This window comes from Marmota flaviventris, chromosome 9 (assembly GCF_047511675.1).
Source record: "Marmota flaviventris isolate mMarFla1 chromosome 9, mMarFla1.hap1, whole genome shotgun sequence".
Taxonomy (NCBI): Eukaryota; Metazoa; Chordata; class Mammalia; order Rodentia; family Sciuridae; genus Marmota; species Marmota flaviventris.
The window spans coordinates 32,881,825-32,906,676 of record NC_092506.1 but is presented as its reverse complement, the minus strand read 5'-3'; the positions used below and the strand labels follow the sequence as shown (position 1 = coordinate 32,906,676).

At 44.1% G+C, this 24,852-nt stretch overlaps 1 protein-coding gene across 1 annotated transcript; it reads left to right on the top strand.

Moving 5' to 3' along the window:
• Nucleotides 1-9,391: 9,391 nt before the first annotated feature.
• Rcn1 (reticulocalbin 1) lies at nt 9,392-23,268 on the top strand. The gene is made up of 6 exons (XM_027936479.2): nt 9,392-9,748; nt 14,590-14,783; nt 15,731-15,909; nt 18,025-18,085; nt 21,020-21,219; nt 22,102-23,268. The coding sequence occupies exons 1-6, from the start codon at nt 9,495-9,497 to the stop codon at nt 22,207-22,209; spliced, it is 996 nt and encodes a 331-aa protein (XP_027792280.2). The 5' UTR covers nt 9,392-9,494; the 3' UTR covers nt 22,210-23,268.
• Nucleotides 23,269-24,852: the final 1,584 nt, after the last annotated feature.

Sequence of the window (24,852 nt, the reverse complement as noted above, 5' to 3'; positions counted from 1 at the left end):
CTATAGATTGCTATACAGCATGAGCTTTCTTATTTATTGTTAATGAGAACATTAATGGGTATACCTTTCTAGACAGCAATTTGGCAGTTTTATCTTCAGGGTCTTCACAAAAGGATATACCTTTGACCCAGCAATTTTATGTTGAGAAATTATACCATAGAGCAGTCAGATGACAACCAAAGATAGTTATACAAGAATTTACTGATAAGAGTTCCCAGTTCTTACCCCACACCCACACCATTTGCCCCATAATTCCACTCTGCTCAGTTGGCACATGGCTTGCTTTAGTCAACAGGAAGTGAGTAAATGTGACACAAAGCAGAGGAGGCTTGCAAAAGTGCTTGTGCATTTCTAAACAGATTAGCCCTTGCTAATCTGAACAGCCATGAGAACAGGCCCAGACGAGGTTCTTGGAGGACAGCTCATTTGAACCTCCTGTCCTAGTTGTTCCAGTTGGAGGCAACTCAGAGGGGCCAATAGGCAGCCAGCCCCAGCCGCTTGAGAAACACAGTCAAAATGAGGAGTCTTGCCTGGCCAACTGGCAGCTGAGGCATAAGCCAGCCCAGCCCAGATCAGCTAAACCTAAAAAACTTCTGAACTAAACAAATGTTTATTCATATATGCCAGAGAGATTGAGTTTGCTCATTGCAAAGCATTAGTATGCCCATAGATATTTGATACAATTGCAATCTAAATTTCTAGCAATTGAAGAACAGGGCAATACTATGCAGCCATTAAGCTGATGTAGCTGTATACTTACTTGAAATGTTCACAATAGAGTGATAAATTGCAGGGTGATGGGAAGCTTGTTGCAACACAATGTATGTAATGTGATACCATGTTCATGAAACATACATTTATATATTTGCATATGAATGCATTGGGTCTGACATACAACAAGATGCTGAGAGTGGTTATTTTTAGGGTGGTAGGATTTGGGGTGATTTTCATTTTTTATTTATCTGTGTTTTACAGTTAACCTATAAGAACATGTATAATTTTTCAAGAGAGGCGGGGATCTTTCCCGTAGAGTACACTTTGCTTAATTATCCTTTGGTTTATCAGTAACAGTCTTGACCTTGTTTCAAGCACTTTCTACTGACAGTTATTATTATCAAGTATTCTTGCAGCATCCTGTGAGGAAAATTTGGTAGCATCACATCTTCCAAGATTTATTAAGGGTTGCTTGTAGTGGAACACATCTGTCTAATCCCACCTGCAAGCCTGAGAAGAGAAAGTCTGGGGCTGAGGTGGTCTTATACCATCTCTAGAGTTTAGAAGAACACCATCTTCCCAGTCCACCCTTAGGGCCGTGGAAGCTCTTGAGCCTAGAGCCTCATCCACAGGGAGACAAGAGTTGGGGAAACTGAGGCATCCTGTCCTGGAGGAAGAACAGAGCACTCCTTTGTCTTCCTGCCCATAGGGCTGTTAGGACCCTTTGGTGAACCAAAGAAAACTTTTCTAATTGCTTACTAACAGGGTGTTAAATTTTATACATTCATACTAACAAACTCAATGCCCCAGGACAGGCTAAGGATATCTAAAACTTTAATCCTTCCAAAGACTAAAAGAACCCTTTCCCTCCCTCTCCTCCTTCCTTCCTCCCTCCAGCCCTCCCTATCTCTTCCCTCTACATCTCTCTCTCCCCCCCTCCTCTCGGTCTCTTTCCCTCCCTCTCCTCATCTCCGCCTGACTTCCTCCTTCCTTCCTTACCTGACATTTGCAGCTATGCCTTCATTTAGCATACATCCTAGTTTGAAACAAATAGGCCGCACTCTCCTTGTCAACTCCCAACTTGCAGTAAACCCCACATTCATTTTTTCTTCTCTCATGGTTGCTGCTATTGCTAAAACCTTCTTCACAAGCTGGTGAGACTATACCTCTGCTGCTGGGTTCTACAGCAGTCCTATGACAGACCCCAGCTGGTGTCGCTAAGACTGTCAGGGGCCCGTCATGAAGAGGAGCTGAGCATGAAGGAGCTGAGCGCATACCCTTAGCCTTGAGCAGTGAAGGTGTGGAACTGGCTTCTGCTCAAAGCTCGAAAACAGGTGGACCTCCCCTTTGCTGGGCAAGGAATTACAGCTCCGGGAGTGGGCATCACCCAATGGGACTGCTGCAACACCCCCCAAAACCCAATCCCTTGTCTCATTTGAGTTGAACTTTCTCGAATGTCTTCCCCCCCCAATAAATAGGGTTTCAGGCATGTTCTCTCTCTTTTGCTTGCCTCCCTTGTGGGAAATGGGGCAGAGGAGCCATCACTGGACCCCAAGATAAATGTCCTTTCTGTGTCTGTGTGATTTGTCGTGCCAGCCCAGTTCACCTGGAGTGACTGACCCTGACTGATTTAGTAGCATGTCACAGCATGAGACACTGGATTCTTTTACTCACTGCTACTCACATCCTCATCCTTTTCCCTCATTCAAGTACATCTTGACATTTTCAATCCTTTTCAAGCTCCAGCACTCCTCCTTACCCTCTGGGCACTCCATGGAGGCCGAGGCGCTGACCCTGACCAGAATGGCTCCCTGCTGTCCTGGTTTCCTGTTCATCACCTGGTGAATCTCCCTTCCAAAGCTCTTGGTCCCAACACAGTTGATTTTTCTAGGGACAGAAGTTCTTTAGGCTAGGGCCCAGGGGATTATGAAGGCCTCCATATATTCCATGAATCTTCTGAAATGAATGCAGAATTTTATCTTTATGACAATTTTTAGGTGAGAGTCCTTAGCTTTCATCTAATTTCCAAGGGCTCTGCTGCTCTAGGGCTTTGCTTTATCATTTATCCTCTCTTTCTGTCATTTTAAGGCTTTCCCCTTTTCTATTTACACATTTCCCATCATTCCCTCTTCCCCATTTACTCATAACCTGATTGTACCAGTGCTGAGGACGACCATGAAATATAACTGTCAGTTATACTAGTCTGTTCAGGCTGCTGTAATGAAACGCCACAGGCTGGATGGCTTAAGCAACAGAAACTTTTTTCTCCCCATTCTGGATGCTGGAAGTTTGAGATCAGGGTTGTTTTCTGATGAAGGCTCTATTCACAGCTTACAGATGTGTTGACTTGGTATATCTTCAAGTGCTCACTTGGCCTTTCCACAGTGCTTGCTAGAGGGGGAATTCTGTCTTCCTCTCTAAAGGACACTAGTCCTATCAGATTAAATCCCCACATAACCTCATTTCACCCTAAAGGATAACCCTAAAGGTTAAATGAAGTATCCTAACAATCCTATCTTTGAATATGATCACACCAGGGGTTAGAACTTTTACATATGAGTTGCAGAGGAGGTGCAATTCTGTCCCAATCACCAGGGTTAAAAATTACTTTATTTGGGGGGATAGTAGAGGATAGGAAAGACAGCAGAATACAACAGACACTAGTATGGCAATATGTAAATCAATGGATGTGTAACTGATGTGATTCTGCAATCTGTATATGGGGTAAAAATGGGAGCTCATAACCCACTTGAATCAAATTGTGAAATATGATATATCAAGAACTATGTAATGTTTTGAACAGCCAACAATAAAAAATTTAAAAAAAAAATTACTTTATTTAAAATATCAAAGTTTATATCTTCATTACATTGGCAATAATCTCCTAAGTTGTCTTTTTTTTTCCCCTCTGGCTGTTTTAAGATCTTCTTTTTATAATTGATTATAAGCAATTTGATTATAATATGCCTTAGTGGAGTTTTCTTCATGCTTCTTGTGCTTCGAGTTTGATGAGCTTCTTGGATCTGTGGATTATTGTCTTCACCACGTTTGGAAAATGTCTGAGCATCATTTATATATATTTTCTCTCTCCCCTTTGTGAACTCAAATTATGTATATATTTGTGATTGCCCCAGAGATCACCAATTCATTTTCTAAATTCATTTAGGATGATTTCTAATGCTATGCCTTCAAGTTCATTTTTTTAAGAGAGAGAGAGAGAGAGAGGAGAGAGAGAGAATTTTAATATTTATTTTTCAGTTTTCGGCGGACACAACATCTTTGTTTGTATGTGGTGCTGAGGATCAAACCTGGGCCGAACGCATGCCAGGCAAGCATGCTACCGCTTGAGCCACATCCTCAGCCCTCAAGTTCATTAATAATTTCTTTTGCAATATCCAATTTTCTACTAAACTTAGATAGTGTTATTTTTCACCTCAGTGATCAGTTTTGAACTCTTAGATTTTCAATTTGTATCTCTCTCTCTCTCTCTCTTTTTGGGGGGGGAGTAACTTCCTTGTTTCTTCTGAACTTTCAAAAAAAATTGACTACCATTATAATAACTTTTTAAATGTTTTTGTCAGTCCATTCTAACATCTGTGTCAGTGCTGGGTCAGGTTTATTGATGATCATTCTCCCCATTGTGTTTTCTTGCCTTATTATGTCTTTGGATGCTAGAAATTGTTAATTCTATTTTATAGGGTGCTGGATATTTTTTGTATGCCTGTAAGTTTTCTTGAGGTTTTTTGTTGGAATAACGTTAAGTTACTAGACAAGAGCTGGACCTTTTCAGGTCTTTTATGTTTTGATAGGCATTTCAGGAGCAGTAAAGAATCTAGGGTGAATTTTTCCCCAGTACTGAGGCAATACCTCCCTGAGTTCTCCACTTGGTGCCCAATTAATTACATTATTTTCCCAGTCTGGCTGGTGGGAACAAGTGGTGGTCCTGGTACTAACCATTCCTTCTACCCCTTCAGATGTCTCACTCTTCAGTCTTGCATGCAGGCACTGATCAGTGCTCTACTAAATACTCAAGGAAGACCCTCTGCAGATCTTACGGGTTCTCTCTCTGCAGCTGTCTCCGCTCTAGTATGCTTGCCTAAGAACTATGACTGACTTGGTCTCTTTGGACATTCCCTTCTGACTCTTAAAGGAAATCTGCCAGGCTTTATCTTAGGTCTCCCTCCCTGCACAGTGGCCTGGAAACTGTCAAGACAAAAAACTGGGGTAATTATTGGACGTGGCTTGTTTATTTCCAATGCCCTTCATTGTCTGGTGTTCAGTGTCTTCAAAACATTTTTTTTTCTTTTTCATATATTTTGTTTACTTCAAATGGGAGAGCAAATTTAATTCTTCCCTGATCCCATCTTGACAGAAGCAGAACTTTGTAACTATTATTATTTTATTATTCATTTATGATTTTTGAGTGGGGAGCATGTCATGACCTACATGATTGTCTACTCAGTTTCCCCAGCCGGGAGGTGAGGTGATTGGGAAAAAGACAAACAGGCACAAAGAGAGAAAAAAATCTAGACGCTGTGGATCAGCTAAACTTCTGATGGAAGAAGACCAACCATGAGCAAGAGTAGCACGTTTATTATATAGGTTTAAACATCAAAAGCATTTATTGTGAGAAAGCTTCTTCAAGATAAACAAAATCAAAGTTGAGGGTAATACAGCTCCATGAGCGCTTATCAGCTTGCACCCATAACTTTCTACCTTCGGGTAGCAGATGTTTGAACCCAAGGCCCTGAACTAATAAATTCTGTGGCTGGCACAGAATCTCCTCCTTGAGCAGGGTGTCACCATATCAATGTGCGCCTTTGCACTGAGAAATTCCCAAGGAAGTAATTAATTAATTCCCAAGGAAATCTGTCTTTGGGTAGTTCAAAACAATGATCCATTCACTGCTCCCAACAGGAGTGAGCACCTACCAGAAGCTAGGCACTGTGTCAGGTATTGCATAAACAGTGGTGAAGGAACAGGACATGGTCCCTGGCCTCTGTTTCATGATGATCAACTTCTGTGAGAAGGCGATAGATGTGCTAGTCCCTGGATTTGTGCACAAGGACATGAGTCAGATGGGATCAATCCTTTCCAGGAATTCAGAATCAGGAGGGTCTGAAGCAAATTTGTTAGTACAAATCAGACTCTGAAGTGTTATGTGCGAGCTACAAAGGCTTTGGGCAGTTTGAGGAGGAAGTAATTGATGCTGATTTGAAGGCATAAGGGAAAATGTCATGGAAAGAGTGACATTTGGATTTGTCCTTAAAGAGTTCATATGATTTTGAATGTTGGAGAAGTAGGAGGCAGAGAGATGCTGAAAGTGCTTTTAAATATGAAAGCAGTTAAATCATGATTCCCTCTGGCAGACACAGCCTTCCAGCTTGCCCTTCTTTGCCAAAAGAACCCTCACCATGTGCTTCAGAAGATGCTGTACATCTTCTAGCCCAGGTGCAGAACCTTTATTCATCTAAATCAGCCACGGAATTTCCATTTCCCATCGCCTATCTTTGGAACAGGCACAGGTCCAAGACACCATTCTAACCAATGAGATGTGAAGGGAAGTCTGTTGGGAAAGTTTTCTTCCTAGTACAGGAAGGAAGTACTCTTTCTCTTCCCTCCTCCAACCCCAGGTGATTAGAGCAAAACAAAAACAAAACCACAAAACCCCAGCTCAGTGGTAGAGTATTGCCTAGCACAGGTGAGGCACTGGGTTGTAGCATCGGCACCACATAAAATATAAATAAATAAATAAATAAATAAATAAATAAATAAATAAAGAGGTTAAATTTAAAACAAAACAAACAACAACAACAAAACAAAAACCCAAAACTCTGGTTCCTTAATGATGCCCTTGATCCACTTGAATTAACCAATGTGAATTTGATCTAACTCTAGACATTTTGTTACATGAGATGATTACATTTCTTTCATTTCTTCTTCTTCTTCTTCTTTGTTAACTTCTGGTTAGAGTTTTGATGGAGTTACTTGCAGCCCAATGCAGCAGATCATCCCATTAATTCACCTATTTAGAACTTGCTTTTCCTTTCCTTTGATTCAGTTCTGTGCTACATGTCATTCCTCCTGCTTTGGGTTCCTTTGCTTGATCAAGAATGGAGGCTAACCTAAGGAATTATTATGCACTTAATTAGTCTCCCCATACAGGCACAAGGGAGAAATGAAAGCAATTTTAAAATGAAAGAAAGCAATTGCATAGTGCAATGCCTTGACTACTTTGTATCCTCACATTTTCTGATCCCTTGGTTGAGAGGACTTTTTAAACTCTCATGAGAGAGGGGAGAGTTGAAAATAAGAAGAAAGAATGAAAATAAGCCCAGAGGAAATTATGTAAATGCTTCTGGATTCACAGAAGTGCTGGAATTCTCTGCTAATTCCAACAGGAGCCAAGACTACCTCTGGAACACTCTGTTGGAATCCACTAGTGTTTGGCAGGAAGCCAACTGTAAAAAGGGCAAGGATGTGCCATTCTCATTCCTGAGAGTCTGGATCAATCCCATCAACACAGGCCAGCCCGTGGCAAGAGCTGAACATAAGCAAAGTCTGTTACCAGTCTCCACTCACTTCCCATTCCCTTCCTAATCCTCTGCTTTTTCAAATTCTGTCCCTTCCTGTGGCTCCTCTGAATCTTCCTCACTCCCTCAACAATCCAGATCCTGAATGCCAGATGAGCACAGAGAGTACTAAGCCACCTACCTCAGGATGTTTGCATTTTAGTAAGGAGCTCTTGCCCACCCAACATACTTCTCCTTTGCTAGAAATCCAAGTCTCTAAACAACTGGCAGTGGGGCACGTGTCTGGTCTCAAACAGTACATTTGATCCCATGAAAAGTCAGCTGAGGTGGGGTAAGGCACCAACGGCTGGATCCCCAGGTCTCACTGCCAGCCAGAAGGGATGTACAAGGTCACAAAAGCATTACCTCAAACTCACTGTTCATTGCCAGCTCACATAGGATCTTACCATCCTCTTTGCTTATCCTACACACTTCAGTCTCAGTAGAGATGTCCTTTCCTCAATAGCCTTTCCCTGATAGATCCCCAAGTCTGGGTCCTATCCCTCTGAAGAAACCCCCTGGGACAGAATGTCCCTGAGCACTTGTCATGCTGATTTGCAACCCATGAATGGTCGGGAAACCAATACCTGGAACAACCTTGACATTTAAGCAGGCACTCAACTTATTGAAAGAATGAATGAACATCTATGTGATCACACACAGTACAGCTATAGCTCTGCAGAGTACCCGATGCATCCAGTCCAGGCTGTAGTGAGTCCACAGTAATTATTGGTTAATTGATTGAAAGAGATCTTCATAAGAAAGGTACTTGCATCTATGCTTTTATTGATAAGCCCTCACATCCTTATTGCAAGACTAAAAGCACAGCCCAGTGACCTTTCTTAGAATACGAGGAAGGTTGGAAGGTATATAAAACAAGATGGAGGACATTTCTGGGAGTACAGCTCTCCAGGACTTATTTCTCCAACCATGGTTTTAGTTTCCTAGAGATCCTTAACCTCAGTCTGTGGGTGGGGGCTTCAGAAGATCCATTAATCCTCTGACTCTTTAATCACATCCCATGCCAATACTGTGTGTGTGTGTGTGTGTGTGTGTATGTGTGTTTTGAAAAAATGCCCATGGATTTCAATGAGTTTTAAAGGGTTGATTTTAAAAGAATGATTGCTCTAGACCTATAATGTCCAACATAATAGCCAATACGATAGTGATGGCTATGTGACACATATAATAATTTATATTAAAATGAAAATTGCAGTGCGTCAGCTACACTAGCTCCATGTCATGTTCTCAATAGCCACCATCTATAGAAAAGCCCAGGCGGAGAACATTCATCATTGCAGAAAATTCTATGGGACTGAGTTTCTCAGATTGTTATCATTACAGATAGTACAGATAGGAGTTGATTCTTGTAACCCTTTGTGAAATGAATTGCCTACATTTAGAAATAAAAATATAAAAACTTGAAATCCCTATTGCTTTTGGAAAGCGGGACTATCTGCCAGCACCGGACTCCATTCCCCCAGGCCGCTGGAATGCCCTGGGCTGCATTCAGATGGGCTGCATTCAGTTGGGTCACACTGAAGTTATCCAGTGGCCCTCCTCCAGTTTGCGACCCCCCCTCCCCCAGGGGGACCACACCCACTTGGCCTCCCTGCAGTCTCCCGTGTAACCAAACTCCAAATTTTGCTAAATGGAGTTGTGTTGGGCTTAAGAGCACAGGATCGGCTGTGGGCGCTGGGCTGCTGCTGGGGTTCGGGCTCCCATTTGGATGTAGGTGGCGGGGCGGGGGCAGCGGGTGCTTCCCTACACTTCTCCGGAACGGCAGGACCAGGAGGAATCTTATCCTGAACATCTGTTGCTTGACAAAGAACTTCCCGGTCTTCCCGCGAGCCCTCCAGTCCCCAGCCCGGTTCGCCTGGGCCCGCCCCTCGCGACGAGAGGCGGGGAGGGGCCGAGGCGAAACCCGAGCCGGGTGCCCACCACCCCGGCTGGCGACGTGGCTCGGCGGCCCCGGCCTCCCCCGGCTGCTCAGCGGCCAATGGGCGCGTGAGCCCGGCCGCCCGAAGCCGCCCGCGCGAGGTCGGGGCGCGCCCCTCGGCGGGGCCCGGGGCGGGCTCTGGCTGCGGCGCCGGCCGTCCCTCCCCCCGGAGGTCCCAGCCCCGCCGCCGCGCTGCGAGCCCCTACAGCCGATCCGCCGCTCGCGTCGCCCGCTCCTGCCTCCCTCGCGGCCGCCCTCTCCTCCGGACCATGGCGCGTCGTGGCCGCTGCCGCCTCCTGGGGCTCGCCCTGGGGCTGCTGCTGGCGCTAGCGCTGGCGCCGCGGGCGCTGCGGGCCAAGCCCACGGTGCGCAAGGAGCGCGTGGTGAGGCCCGACTCGGAGCTGGGCGAGCGGCCGCCCGAGGACAACCAGAGTTTCCAGTACGACCACGAGGCCTTCCTGGGCAAAGAGGACTCCAAGACCTTCGATCAGCTCACCCCAGAAGAGAGCAAGGAGAGGCTGGGGTGAGGCCGCGGCCCGGGCCGCGCTGGGGGTGACACAGGTGCTCGCGGGATCCCTGGGCGGGAGCCACGCGGGACCTCAGCGGCAAAGCGAAAGCGAAATAGCGCGCGTGGTTCCGAGCGTCCGGGCCAGCCCCCTCCAAGGCGCGGCGCCCTCAAAGTTGCCTGCCGGCGCTGGGACCTCGCGTGGAGATCGCTGCCACGCCCCGGCCGGGTGGCTTCCCGCGGGGAGGCGAGAACGTGGCAGTGGCCGCGGAGCCAGGACCGAGAGAACCCGCCCCCCCCCCCCTTCTGTTGCATCAGAAGGGAGGGGAGAGTGTGTACAAAAGAAGTTTATCTTCAGTGGCCTTTTAACCCCACAGGCTCAGGTTCTTTCTTTCATCCCCGCCCCCAAACCGGGATTGAGGGGGCCCTGAGACACTTGCTAAGTAGGTCTCAAGGATGAACCAAATGGTTAAAGATGAAGGGGCAAGCTATTTGTGGGGCTTGATTCTTGGCCTGTGACTCTGGCTGGGTGTTATTGCCTGATGCCCAATTGTCCCATAAATCTGGTGTAGGGGTATAAAAATACCGTTGTCAAGAGAGAGTAATTGGGGATAAGAGATGCGGGGGTGAGGGGCACGCCAACTAGAAACTGGCCCCCTGATTTCTATTTCCAGCAGATATCCCGAAGACACCTCACGCTTTGGCAACTGTTTGTTAGGGGCAAAACGCTGGAGAGTGGCCCGTGGTGGTAGATTGTGAACTTATTCGTGGAATCAGAAACCAAAGCTGAGAAACAAAACTTTGATAAATCTCAGGGCACCCTTTCCTGGTCCCCGGAGAAGACACTAAGGCATTGTGCAGAATTATCTGGAAATCCTTCCACAGAGGGACCAACAGCCAGCATGGGTCCAGATGGAGGCAGGGTTGGGGAAGGACATAGACTGCCTACTGGGCAGCAGGCTTCCAGAACCTGGCTCCTGGGGTGGAGGATCTTCGTGTTCTGTAATAAAAAGAACACAGCCATCCCTGTGCTCTTGGGGCCACCAAAGGCCAATGTGTGTAGTTAGAATATGAGGATAAATGATACCTATTGTGAGGTGCACCATCTGCCTGTTGTGATAAAAAAGATCTTTGAACTTCAAAGTCACCTCCAAACAAGTACCTTTTATTTGGCAGAGAAGTACTTTCTCTTCTTGTTTAGGACTTAACAATAGGGGCCATTGATTAAATTCAGTCTATTGTATTGCTTTGAGGCACTTGGAGACTGATTTATTCTGGGCCCCTGAGTGGCAACTATTCTGCATTGTTGCTGGAGAGGAAGGAGGGGGAGGAATGGGAGTAACTTTTTGTCCTACAGCTGCGTTTATTACCTTCATTATGTGGTCAGCCTAATGGCTAGAGCAAGTACTGGTGGAGTTGGCAGGGTTTGATCTTTGTGTGAAAACCTTGACTTCATTCATTTATTCATACCACAAACATTGGAATAGCTATTGTGTACCAGGCACCGCATTTGATATCTGGCATGCAACCTTGTGTTGTAGGCATCAGCATGCTTATAATTAGGACAGGCAGATGATACCTAATCATTGTGATGATGGCATGTAAAAACCATAGCAAGCCCTTCAAGGAGAAGGAGCCCTAAGATTTCAGGTTGGAGAGAGGGACTTGGTGACTTGGAGCTGTCTCCTGATCAGAGCCTGTGGGATGACTCAGAAGTTGTCAGGCATTCTTGAAGAGAGAACAGCCCATTTTTAGAGGGTTTGACCTCTCTTCTAGCCACAAGGGATGTTAGGCCCCTAAAGGGACAGAGAAGAAGGTGAGAGTAGAGGAGGGAAACCAAGGGCAGTGTGGGAGGGACTTCAGTGTGGTAGAGATTAAATGTCCTTGAAATGCCCGAGAAGCACTAAAACTGTTAGGAAAAGACTGTCAACGTGGAGTGAGGCACCATGGGGATGCCTCAGGCAGGGAGAGGGAAGGAATGCCTGAATCTGGGAGAGGGTGGATCCTGACACGTGTGGCTTCTCTTGCTTTTGACTCAATGTGGGGGAGAGGTGGGAGGAGAGACCAAGGAGGACTTCTGGATCTCTGGCCTGAGCCACCAGCTGGGTAATATGTGGGTGGAGCTTTTGGAAATTAGGGAGCAGTTCCCTGCAAGTCTGGGCTGCTGAGGGAGGACTGGCTGGATCCAGGCAGCTTTTTTCCCCACTATCGGACCATCAGTTCTAAAACAGAAACCATTCTAAAGCCTCTAGAGACACCTAGGTCAGAGGGTTGCAAAGTGGGGACTCATATAGGCTGGATGCAGTTTTAAAAGTGCCTTATGTAATCGTAAGGAAAAAAATGTAAATTACTTTCTGCTTTTAAAATTTGACTGATTTCACGTACAGACCCCAATTTTTAAAAATATTTTTTAGTTGTTGATGGACCTTTATTTTATTTATTTTTATGGTGCTGAGAATCGAACCCAGTGCCTCACACATGCTAGGGAAGCACTCTACCACTGAGCCGCAACCCCAGCCCAGACCCCAATTTTTTTTAAACACTCAATTGGGCAACCTTTCTTGACAACTATCAGGGAATCTCCCAGTTGCCATAGGGCCTCCTACTGGCTTTGCTCATTTTTGTTACTTGCTGAGTGTCTATGGGGTTTTCCATCGACCTGGACCTAGATTAGTGTCTTTGGAGAGGAAAGGCACACCTCCTCTCCTTTGTTCCTCACAACATTCCTTGGGAAGTAAGTGTTCCAGCTTATAGATGGGAAAACGGAGGCTCAGAGCATCAAGTCATTTGCTCAAGATCTCAAGTAATGGGGCCAAAGCCAGAATATGGATCCAGGTGTTCTGATTAAAACATTCAGCTTTCTCTACATCAAATCTGCCTTTCCCAGTACCTCACTCTTTGAGATTTTTTTTCAAGAGAGAGGTCAAGCTCTTATTTATTTTTCTAACAAATAGTTATTGAGCTCCTCCTATGTTCAGGCTAAGCTATGTCCTGGAGATTCATTTGGTGTAAATTGGATGTACCCTTTTCTCAAAGGAAGGCTGTATGATCTGATGTCCCTAGTTTTTTGTTGGCCTGAGATTCAGCTCCTTAGTGGGTAGCCAATGGGCAGGTCACCACTGTGTTTCCAGGTTTGGAGCAGTGCTTGGCACACAGTAGCTGGGATTAACACTGCACAGTGCTGAAAATCTTCTGCTGTGTCTGGCTAGAATTTCCTGGGGGGAAGCCTGAAGATGCTTGAGGCTTGAGAGCTGTTAACATTGGGAAAGAAGGGACACCATAGGGGTGCTAGTAGCATTCGAACCTTTTGTTACCTTCCTGAGGAAGAAGAGCTTGACCAAGCTCCCTGGGTTCAGGTGGGAGATGGTGACTTTGAATAATTACTCCACCCCCCTCCCCACACTCATACCCTGTCTCCTATAGTTATGAGTTATAGGAGATCAAACCATCAAGCTGCACTAATAAAGAGCTAAGGAATTCATTTCCCTTCTTTTGTGGGGATGGTGCGGGGGATTGAACTCAGGGGCACCTACTTTGTATTTTATTTAGAGACTCTCACTAGGTTGCTTAGTGCCTTGCTTTTGCTGAGGCTGGCTTTGAACTCACAATCCTCCTGCCTCAGCCTCCCAAGCCACTGGGATCACAGGCTGCATCACCATGCCCAGCTCATATCTCATTTGTAATTAATCAAAGATCAACTCCAATCAGAACTTTTGTTGACAAGAAAATTTTACCACTGAAGTTAATTCTAGCCTCAAAAAGTCATAGTTGGCCAGTATGACCTCATCCCAGGTAAATGAAATTAGGGGTGAACTTTTGTAGGCATTAAAAATAGCTTAGGAATGTCTTGGAAGTTCCCTACAGAAATGGTGTTCCTAGCTTGGGACCATCTGGCTTAGAGATGGACACATGGCAAGTTTCCAACCTGAAGTCTGCTTTGGACCAGTGATTAGGATGCCTCAATGGAGTCCAGTGGGAAATCACTGGAACCTGGGCCAGTTGTAGAGCTGTGGAGACCCTAGTGGTCTCGGGACCTTCACCGAGAGAGGAGGGGCCTTAAGCTTCTGCAGCTGCTCAAGTTTCTGGAATAGGTTCCATGCCATGGAGGTTCTTTCATCTCTGATATTTTATGCTGTGTCCAATAAGATCTGATCACCTGGGGCTGGGGATGTGGCTCAAGCGGTAGCACGCTTGCCTGGCATGCGTGCGGCCCGGGTTCGATCCTCAGCACCACATACAAACAAAGATGTTGTGTCCGCCGAAAACTAAAAAATAAATATTAAAATTCTCTCTCTTTAAAAAAAAACACAAAAACCAAATTGCTTACTTTTATGATTTACGTTGAATTTTCAAAAAAAAATTTTTTTTTTTTGGCCTTGGACCTGGAGCCCCCCCAAAATGAGTCCTTATCCTGATTGTACCAGATACTATCTGTGTGATCTTGAAAAATCGTTGCATTTCTCTGGGCCTCAGTTTTGTTACTCTAAAATTAGGGAGTTGGAATACTCCAGGAAGGACAGATAAATTTGATCTTCCAGGTCAACTCCAACAAGTTGGTAGTGGCCATCCCCAGAGCATTGTGGTGAGAATAATTCTGAAGTCATATCTAGGATTGTCAGGACAGAGGGGCATGGTCCATTAGTAATGTCTGTAATAGGCAGCAGTCGAGGTATGGGAGAAGGGCATATCATTCTTGAAAGGATACATGTTAGCACTTTTTCCAACACTACTAGATCACGGATTCTATTTCAGTAATTTATGCATTTTTAGATTATGCAAGTGTTTGATCTTTCACTGGACCAAGATCACACACACCTTTATAATAATCTTGTGGGTTTTTTTTTTTCTTTTTATTACAGGAAGATTGTTGATCGAATTGACAGTGATGGGGATGGCTTTGTCACCACCGAGGAGCTGAAAAGTTGGATCAAACGGGTGCAGAAAAGATACATTTATGATAATGTTGCTAAAGTCTGGAAGGATTATGATAGAGACAAAGACGATAAAATTTCCTGGGAAGAATACAAACAAGCCACCTATGGATACTACCTGGGTAAGAGGTGCTATAGGAGACATCATCCAGCTGGGATCCAGGGAACAAGCTTCTTGAGGGGGATTTTCTTCTTTCTCTCATCATGCCTACCCATTTTGGGAGGTGGCAAACCCTCCTAAATAGAATCTGTTGAGAACAATCTGCCTACTAAGAATGGACTGAGTTGCTTACTTTGAAGTCCTTTGTGGATTTGTAGGGGAAGGTGTGAAGGACCACTAAATCCACTAGGTTGCCACCCTACTTGGACCTGCATCTCAGAGATGCACACAGATAAGAAAGCAGAAAGGAAATATATCTGTGGTACAGTTTCAAACTGTTGGTAAATTTTAGGTAGCAAGAATGGAGTGTTGTGGAGCAGTTGGAGATGGGGAGATGGTTTTCTGGAGGGTGGTTTGGGATCCAGGTCTTGAAGAATGGATTTATATTTGGAGAGAGAGAGACCTGCGGGGAAGGTGGGGGGCGGCAGAGAATAGTGCATTCAGTAACATTTGGATTTAAGACAAACTAGATCAAAGGAGTAATGAGGCAAGAGTGTGGTTACATAGTTCCAGGGTGCAAACCCTCTTGTTGCCTGGTAGAGACAGCAAGGAGACAAGCCTCAAGAGAACCAGGGACACACAGGTGCTCAGACTCAGGAGATACTGAAAGCCAGGCAGAGGCATTTAAACAAGACAGGGAACCAGGGAGCCTATGTACATCTTAGATCAAAGAATGTATTGATGAAAGCAGAGTTCTGCAAAAAGAAGTACAGTATTGTACCGTCTAAAGCTTATGCCCTTAACCACTTGCTCTGTTGCCCCTAATAAGCCATTAGGGCCTCTATGAAGGGATGACTTGAAGGGACAGATACTAGAGGCATTCTGAAATAAAATGTTTTTAAAGAACTCAGTAGGTCAGGACCTTTTGTCCAATGTGTAATGTTTGGCTTTTCTGCATACATCCTGTAGGAAACCCCACAGAGTTCCAAGATAGTTCCGATCATCATACCTTCAAAAAGATGCTGCCACGTGATGAGAGAAGGTTCAAGGCTGCAGACCTCGATGGGGACCTGACAGCTACTCGAGAGGAGTTCACTGCCTTTCTACATCCTGAGGAGTTTGAGCATATGAAGGAAATTGTGGTGTTGGTGAGATCAATGAGGAGCCTGGGCTAAGAAAAGACCCAGGAAAATGCTGCCCTTCATCTTGTCCCTTCATCCACAGAGAGACATTTTTTTAGCCTAAAGAATTGGAGAAGGAATCTGAAGTTGAATGTGTTGAATACCTATGTACCCAGGAAGTTAGTGCAAGCTAGCCGCTGTAACAAATAGCCCCCAGTCAAAATCATTTAACATGATCAAAGCTTATTTCTTACAAAGTCCTGTACAGATGATCTCAGCCAGATTCATCTCCTGGGCAGTTCCCCTCTAAACACCATCAGGTACCCAGACTATTTCCATCTTGGGCTCTATCATCTTGTGGCTTCAAGGTCATCTTGGTAACAACCAGGTGGGAGACAAAGGAAAGAAAAGGAATAAAGAGAACGTATAGATGGTCTTTACTTTTCTGGCCATGAAAAAAGACGCATCCCTTCCATTTATGTTGCAGTGACCCCTTCTAGATATGAGGAGACTGGGAGAGAGAGTGTAGACATGTGCCTAGGAAGAGCAGATGGGTTTAGGGAGCAACTGGCTTGTCTCCACCTGTTTTTTAGCTTTGAGGGACTTAGAAAAAGATTTTGAGATGAAATGCACTGGATTGTTAAAAATTTATGGACTTAAGGTGGAATGGTGGTTTATAATGTTGCTATTCTTAAAGATGGGTCTTTGGAAGATAAAGGGATCAGATGCTAGGGCTTGAGTGATGAGTGTCTTGTAAGGCCTCTGAGTTATCACTTTCCAGTGTTGTTTTGGGTCCCAGGTGCCTATTTCCCACAACAATTAAATAAATGCCATCATCTGTTTCCTGGGCAGATGTCCTGAGCCAGTTTCAATTGCTTCAATGCTAGGAAATAGGTGCCTTCTTCCAAAGAGAAGCCTTTGTTCAGAAGCAGCTCTGGATTGTTTTAGTCATCCAGGTGGGGGAGGCGTCCACTCCTGCCCCAGCTCATGCTCAGGACACCTAGGACCCTCGGGACTGGGTCAGGGCTTCAAGAACCATTTCTCTCTGCAGCCCAATATCTGTTTAGTGATAACTAATTTTCCAGAGGACCAGTGATGATGGAATTATCCACAAGTGGACTAATTACATGCCTTCCAGATTAGTGCTGTGTTCTCTGGTTGGCTGTTTTCTTTGACTTGGGATGTTTTTTGAGTTGCTATGCCTATGGACAGTAAACTCATTTAATTACTGACCCTGGCAAAAGAACTAATTAGGAAGTCAAATATACTAATTCCAAAGTAGAATAATTCAAAAGTCAGATATACTTTTATTATTTAATTATTTGTGATTTCATATTTCTCTGATTATTCAGTGTTCCTAGTCCTGGTTGCCGCAGTCTGGCTGGGCACAAATGCCGCAGTCTGGCTGGGCACACAATCACGAGCCACCACACAGCTTGTAGATTCAAACAGCAACTCTTTATTCCCGAACTCACACCAGCCGTCTACAATCACGTTCTGGGGAAATCCAAGTTCTCTGCCCAAATCCACCTCCACTGGGCTTCTGTCTCCCAAAAAATATTGTCTGAATCCCGTGAGAACTCAAGGGGAACTCAGGCAGCAGGATACGCCCTATTCCTAGCAGGAATAATCTTAAACCTGGAACGCCCTAAACCCGATTATCCTAAACCGGGAACACCCTAATCCGCCCTGGTCCTTGAGCAAGGTCACCTACATTCAATGTCACTGCAACATGGGGTACGCTGGCAAGGAAATTGTCATACCTACTTGGCTAATGGCTCCCAGCACTGGTAGCTCTAGAATCTGTTTTTGTGATCATTCAATCCAGTGGTCTCACAGATTCCCCCAGTGCTTGACTAGATGGTGAAGATTGGTTGGGTTGGCAGGGCTTCCTGATAGATTCACAACACCTCTGGGCTTCTACGCACATTTTTCTTTAGGGAAGGATTTTTGCTTTTAAAATTATAGGGAGGAGGAGTAGGGACAGAATCCATTGTCTGTTTTAACAGGTGAACTAGTGCCTGGGCAGGTAAGGGAATGAGCCTGGAATCACCAAGCAGGAGGCCATGAAAGCTGGACATTAGAATTCTCAGCTCAGAGCACATGACCATCTTACATTGTATTTTGCCCTTTGCTTCCTAGGAAACTCTGGAGGACATCGACAAGAATGGGGATGGGTTTGTGGACCAGGATGAGTACATTGGTGAGTGATGGCCTGGAGTTGCTCAGCTGTCCTCGTGGGGCAACTTTCTTCCACACATAGACATCTCTTAAAGCAGCAGCTGCTGGGACTTCCCAGTAGGGAGGGCCTTCCACCCCATTTGTTATATCAGCCCTAGTGGTGCTATATCAGGGGATCATTATTTAGCCTTCCATCAGCCCAGCCTAGAATCCCTGAGCAGATGTAGCTATGGTCAGTAGAACTGCTTGTGTACCTAAGCTCTCTGCAGAAAGGTATCCTTTTCAGAGAATGAATCTTCTACCAAGTGTCCAGTTACCCAATGACATAGGCATTTTTTCCATCCGGGGTTGTCTATACCTAGCATTGTGATCTAAAGATGTTCACTTAAGCAGTGTTGAGAAGTGCATTTTCAGGTCTCTGTGAGCACTGGTTGGCTGAAACTTGAGTTCTCACTGGGGTCACACGCCACCATTGCTGGATAGAGCCCTCACTGGTAGCCCAGTGTCCCCCCATCCCCCCAAGCATAAAGGAGCAGGCAACAAGGAAATGTGCATTTTGCCCCAGAAACTGCTGAGGCAAAACTGCATACTGCATACTGCCTTCTCATGACAGCTCTTGTGTTCTCATCTCAACCTTTTAAGTCAAAGCTGGAAAATCAATTGATTTAAGTGCTGACCTATGAGAGAGGAATGCAATAATATAATGTTCATATACATATTTAATAGAGACAGTTAATTATCTTTGTATGTAAACCTAGAGTTGCCTTTACTCTCTTGTTTTGTGGTTGTATTTTGCCACCCCACATACAGAGACACGTACCTTTGGTAATGATGAGCAGAGTTTCTGCTCATCATTAGAAATTATATTTGGTTCTGAGAACTGAACAGTTGCCTGTCTGTCTTTGGTAACAGACAGGTAGCTCTTGCCACAGTAATTAAAGTGATCTTGGTGGTACTACCCTTTAGAAAAAAATGCTGATAGCTACCTCATCATGCAATCAGATGTGCCTTTCAGTTGCTGGGTACACGTGAGAGGGAAGTGTTCAGCCCCTTGGAGGTCTCACTGTGACAGTGGTGATAGAATTAGACTGACAGAAAAGGCAGACTGATAAAAAAAGCAAACAATGTAGCACTTTTGATTAGCAGCCTGTGCTGTCCCTCCTGAACTCTGCATTGAAATGGTGCAAGTCAGGGACAGAACTCTGTGAGTAGCTCTGCCTAAAAGAAATGTTCCATTCTTTACACCAGGCAGAGAGGGAGGTAGGGGCATTGTATATGAAAATCGAATTTCGAGTGACTTGCTGTCAGAAAGACCTGCTGTATTGACTTCTTTTCATTTCTGGGCAGCCTCCTCTTCAGGCAGGGCTGAATGGGAAACAGGTGATGGTGTGGTATAATGGAAAGGGCACTGGAATCAAGAGCACTGGCTTCTCCACTTAATAGCTTCACAACCCTGAGAGAGTCATGTAACTCTAAGACTCAGTTTCCTAGTCTGCAAAATGGGAAAACATAGCTTCCATCTTTGTAGGATTGATTGAAGTACAAATTAGCTAATATGTGGGGCAGCCCTTTCTCAAAAACAATGAGTAAATATTAGGTGTGGGCTTGCCTTGTTGCTACCTTAGAGCCAAAATTCAAGCCAAAAGCTTTCATTCCTTTCCTGCTTCGTTTACCACCTGATAGTTTTTCCTATATTGAAATTTCATATTACAAAGAGTTTTTCTCTACCTTGAAACTTTATTACAAAGTTTTTCTATATTGAAACTTGATTATAAAGAGTTTTCCTTATACTGACTTATTTATTTATTTAAAATAAATATATATATATATATTATAGATAGATAGATGTTGATGGACCTTTATTTTATTCATCTATTTTTATGCAGTGCTGAGAATGGAACCCAGCTTATTACAATGAACTTTTCTCTACACTGAAACTGCATTACAGTGTTTCTTTTCTGTGTTGCAACTTTTTAAAAAATGATGTTTCTAAACTGTGCTCCCATCAAAGACAAACTGCCCACAGTTCAGACTCTTTTCTAAAAACAAGCAATGTATAAATGTTTCTTTCTTTTTCTTTTTCTTACTATTTTGGAAATGTGGGTAATGGTCTGTCTTATGGAATTGTTTTAAGGATGGAAAAAAAAGAAAGCCCTTTGGAAATGACATAAATGACAATAGTTATAAGCACAGTGGTTAAGGCCATGGGTTGGAAGCAGAGCACCATGTTCCTATGCAGCCTCAAGCTCAGGCTAGTTGTGGTTTGCAGGGAGGCTATGCCTGTTTTCATCTGTAAATTGGAATCACCAACTACACCTAGTTCATATGGTTGTAAGGAAGTTAAATGAAAGAAAAAGCATGTGGAACACTTTCAGTTATCCTGACCAGTGTAGAAAATGCTCTGAGGTGGTCATTATTACTAGTTTTCACCTTTATGTACCAACTTGGGTTACAGAAGCCTTCACATAAACAACCCATTTGATCTTCCTAATAACCATGTGATTTGCCCATTATTATTTCCATTTTACAGACACAGTCCATTTGGATGTGTCTTTGCTGACAGTTCTTACAGATAAATTTAAGGCTCATTCACCGAAGTAGTCTAATTCCAGTTACAGAACTAAGTCAAGAGTCAAGGTTCACTTCCTGGATCCTAATCTCAGGTCTTCCTAGTCCACCAGGTGGCCTTCAGAGTGGATAAATCATTGCATTATTATCACCAAGAATCCTCCCACCAGCTACTTGAGTTAGGTCTGTTGATGGGGCTGGGGATGTGGCTCAGTGGTGGAGCGCTTGCCTAGTGTGCCTGAGGCCCCGGTTCCATCCCCAGCACCACCAAACCTAATGACACTAAGAGGTAGGAGGTAGGTCTCTTGATTGGTCATCACCCTTCCAAAACCTCAAGGGGTCAAGTGTTTTGACTTCTCCCTTCCCTCTTGAACGCTTTCCCTTCTAGCCGATATGTTTTCTCACGAGGATAATGGCCCTGAGCCAGACTGGGTTTTGTCTGAACGGGAGCAGTTCAGTGACTTCCGAGACCTGAACAAGGATGGGAAGCTGGACAAAGACGAGATTCGCCACTGGATCCTCCCTCAAGATTATGACCATGCCCAGGCCGAGGCCAGGCACCTGGTATACGAGTCGGATAAGAACAAGGTAATTCAAATGTTTGTGATCATTGATTGAAAGGTGACAGTTTACATAAGATTGCTTTGTTTGCCTCTGGTGATAGCACTGGCCCCTGTGGCCCTGTCATGCTGACTTCCTGTTCTTGCCCTGCAGTAGAGACCTGTAAACTTGAACCAGACCATGGTAGCCCACGGTGAACTCACTGGGCCCAGACTCCTCTGGACAGCCAGCTGTGAGCCACAAACTCTCATTGAGTCATACCTTTCAGGATTGAAGAACCAGCAACTCGGATGTGGGCAGGGCAGGGAATTAAAGCAAAACATGCCTGCCCTAAGACAAGCTTATTCATCCATTTGTTCAGTTACCAAATGTTCATCAGGCTTCTGGGATATGCCCGGCACAGGGAAGCTTATCCCCCACCTCAGCCCAGATATCCTTGGGCAGGCTCCCACTTCTGGTTCTAATGCCAGTACTTTATGATCTACTGATATCAAAATAAATAAATACAATTAATAAAAAGTCCTGCTCCATCCAACTTTGCTAGTTGCCCCAAATTCCCAGGTTATTCAAATAGTCAGGTCGAGCAGCTAGGCTATAAAAGGGAAGTGGAATTCTTCAGGGCCTGTTTGAACGTGCTTGCACTGCTTGTAGACATAAATGGATTCCAGCTTCTGAATTACTTAGGGACCTACCTGATGTACTTTTGCACAGCTTTTATAGCAAGAGGATGTTACAGTTTGGAATTTTGAAGTGCAGTAATGGTAGATGAAAGAGGAACCCGGAAGCTTCTGAATTATTTAATGTAGCATTTAAAACATTGCAAATCAATGAACTAGCATGGTTTTCATGATGAACTGTAGACTCACAGTTACCACAGCTTCCTTGACAGCTCTTCCCTCTCTCCTACAGGATGAGAAGCTAACTAAAGAGGAAGTACTAGACAACTGGAACATGTTTGTTGGAAGCCAAGCTACCAATTATGGGGAAGATCTCACTAAAAATCATGATGAACTTTGAATAGACACTCACTATAATGTGGCAGATTGTCATACGCTTTCATTTATTGTCTTGGGTGGTTGCTACAATTGTCTAATTTACAGTAGTTGTGTCCCCCCAAAAGCAAGTTTATACCTCAGATTGGGGTACAAATGATTTTTTCACTCAAGATCTACTGGAAAATGGTCATCACTATTTTTTCAGTAAGATTTCTCTCAAAGCACATTACAATCTTGGCAAATTGCAATTCTGCATGGGGACACATTGCTACAACATGACTTTTTAAGTTTTTTTCCACTAAATTTAAATGAAAGTGGAATAAAACTTGAAAAAAAACAACCCTATTATTCTTAAGGTTGGGTGGGAGGGGCAGTATATGGAGTGACTGCTACATATTTCAACTATCAGGGTTTTTTGTTGTTGTTTATTTTTTTATTACTTGCCACTGCTAAAAAGTTGGAGAAGTAAAGATTCTGATGAAGCTAGATAGTGGCATTGTCCCAGGTAGCCTTATTTCCGAGCAAGTCTAACATTTCAGATTCTTTCTTCCTTTTTACTCTGAGCTGTTACTGTAAGTGGTATATAAAACCTCTGTGCGTTTTTATGAACAGACCTGCTAATGTGCACAATAAATCCACATTTTCTTTTTGTTTTTATGTAAACTGAGAAGCAATCAAGAAAGATAATGTGAACAAGAAAGGAGTTTTAGAGGTAGGGAAAAGACGAATGTCAAGCATTTGAAGAACTATAGGAAAATGATAAACACTTTAAATATACTTGAGAAAATTTTCTTGACAAGTAAATGAGGTAGGTCTGATCTTTGAAATAGTGAATAGAAATACAGTCCGTTTCTTCAGTGATCCTCAATTGGAATGAGACCGTGGGATCACAAGAAAGCAAAATGTAGTGGAGTTCATTAGTGAACGTGAATCCCTCACCTCGGATCTGCCTCCAGGATTGTTGACACTGTGGGATTGGGATTGTGATGTTCCGAGCCATTGACTGAACTGGCAGAAATGATGACTACAAGCTGAAATTCCACCTTGTGAGTAGGAAGTGAAATAAAGGATCCCGAGAGGATTTTCTACTGTGTCCTGTGTGTTTGACTTCACATAGACTGTTCGTGGCATCGTTATTCATACATAATTAAACAGTGCAATGGGAGTCCATGGATAAGATTATAAAGCTTCTGGGTTTTTTAAACCCAGTTACTAGAATGTCCAGAATATATCCATATTCGCTAATTTAATAAATCTATACTTAACAACATCCTTTCTCTATGTAGTTAGGCCATCTGCAGGTCATTTAAAGATATTTCTGAGACAGGTTTCAGTTGGAATATCCAGACTTCTTACCAGGCCTAAGAGGCCCTGGAGGATGGGGTCCCCACCTCCCTCCTCTGCATTATCTCCTTACCCTCTTCCTTTTATATCCCATCCCATATTCGTATTGCAGCCCCACTGAATTTCTGGTTATCGAACACACCGGTGGCATTCCCAGGACAGGACCTTTACACATGCTGCCTCCTTAGATTCAGATCAACCATCTCTCATCCTCAGGAAATGAGTGTAATGAGGCCTCCTCAGTGAGGCCTCCTCAGTGTCCCCACTACTTATAGTAGTCCTCACTCGAGTCCCTAGCTCATTCCCTGTTTTGTTAGGCATTAACATTTGTATTTTGTTTCCCAGGGCCATTGCCCAAATTTCAGCCACATGGGTGGTTTGCAATGACAAACTTAACTCTCACGGTTCTGGAGGCCAGAGTCTGAAATCAAAGTGTCAGCAGGGCTGTGTTCCTTCCAAGGTCCCTGAAGGAGAATACTTACATGCTTCCCGGTTTCTGGTGACACTAGGAGTGCCTTAGCTTGTGGCTCACTCCTATCTCTGCCTCCAACTTCAGTATGGACTCTGCCTCTTTTCCCTGGGTCTCCCCTTGACATGTCTCTTATAAATACACTTTAGTCAGATTTAGAGCTCTTCACAATCCAGGATGATCTCTTCTTGAGATTCTTAATGACAGCTGCAAAGACACTTCTTCCAAATAAAGTCACATTCACAGGTTCTGGGGGTTGGGGGGTAGATATCTTTTGAAGGGCTACCATTCCATCTTCAGTTTCGTTTGGCCTTGTTTGTACATCGCCCCTCTCTCCTAAGCAGGAATGTAAACTCCATGAGAATAGCACTCTGATCTGTCTCCTTTACTGCTGTTGACAGGGACCTAGAAGGGTAGAGTCTGGCATACAATAAATGCTCAGTAATCATTTGCTTAACAAACTAGAGGCTGGTAGTTTTAATCAAAAGGAATATTCACCAGCAAAAAAAAAAAAAAATCTGCAAAAATATAAAAATAGCTAATACTTAATGGATGATGAGTTATGCAATTTGTCCAAGATTCTATATTCATTTAATAATGGCAGGGCCAGCTCACAAATCCAGATGTTTCTAGCTCCCCAAATCTCTGAAATTTAGCATTAAGTGGTACTGCTGCAAATCTCTTGATTCTCATGTTTTCTCTTTATTTCTTTGCTTACCCACAGCATATGGTTATGTGGTCAGGAAATGAAAATAACTCTGCTTAGCTAGAAACAAGCTGATTTTTTTTTTCTAGCAATGAAAACCTGTTTTTAGGAAAATGAGAAACTTGCTAACCTTATGTAACCTAAGC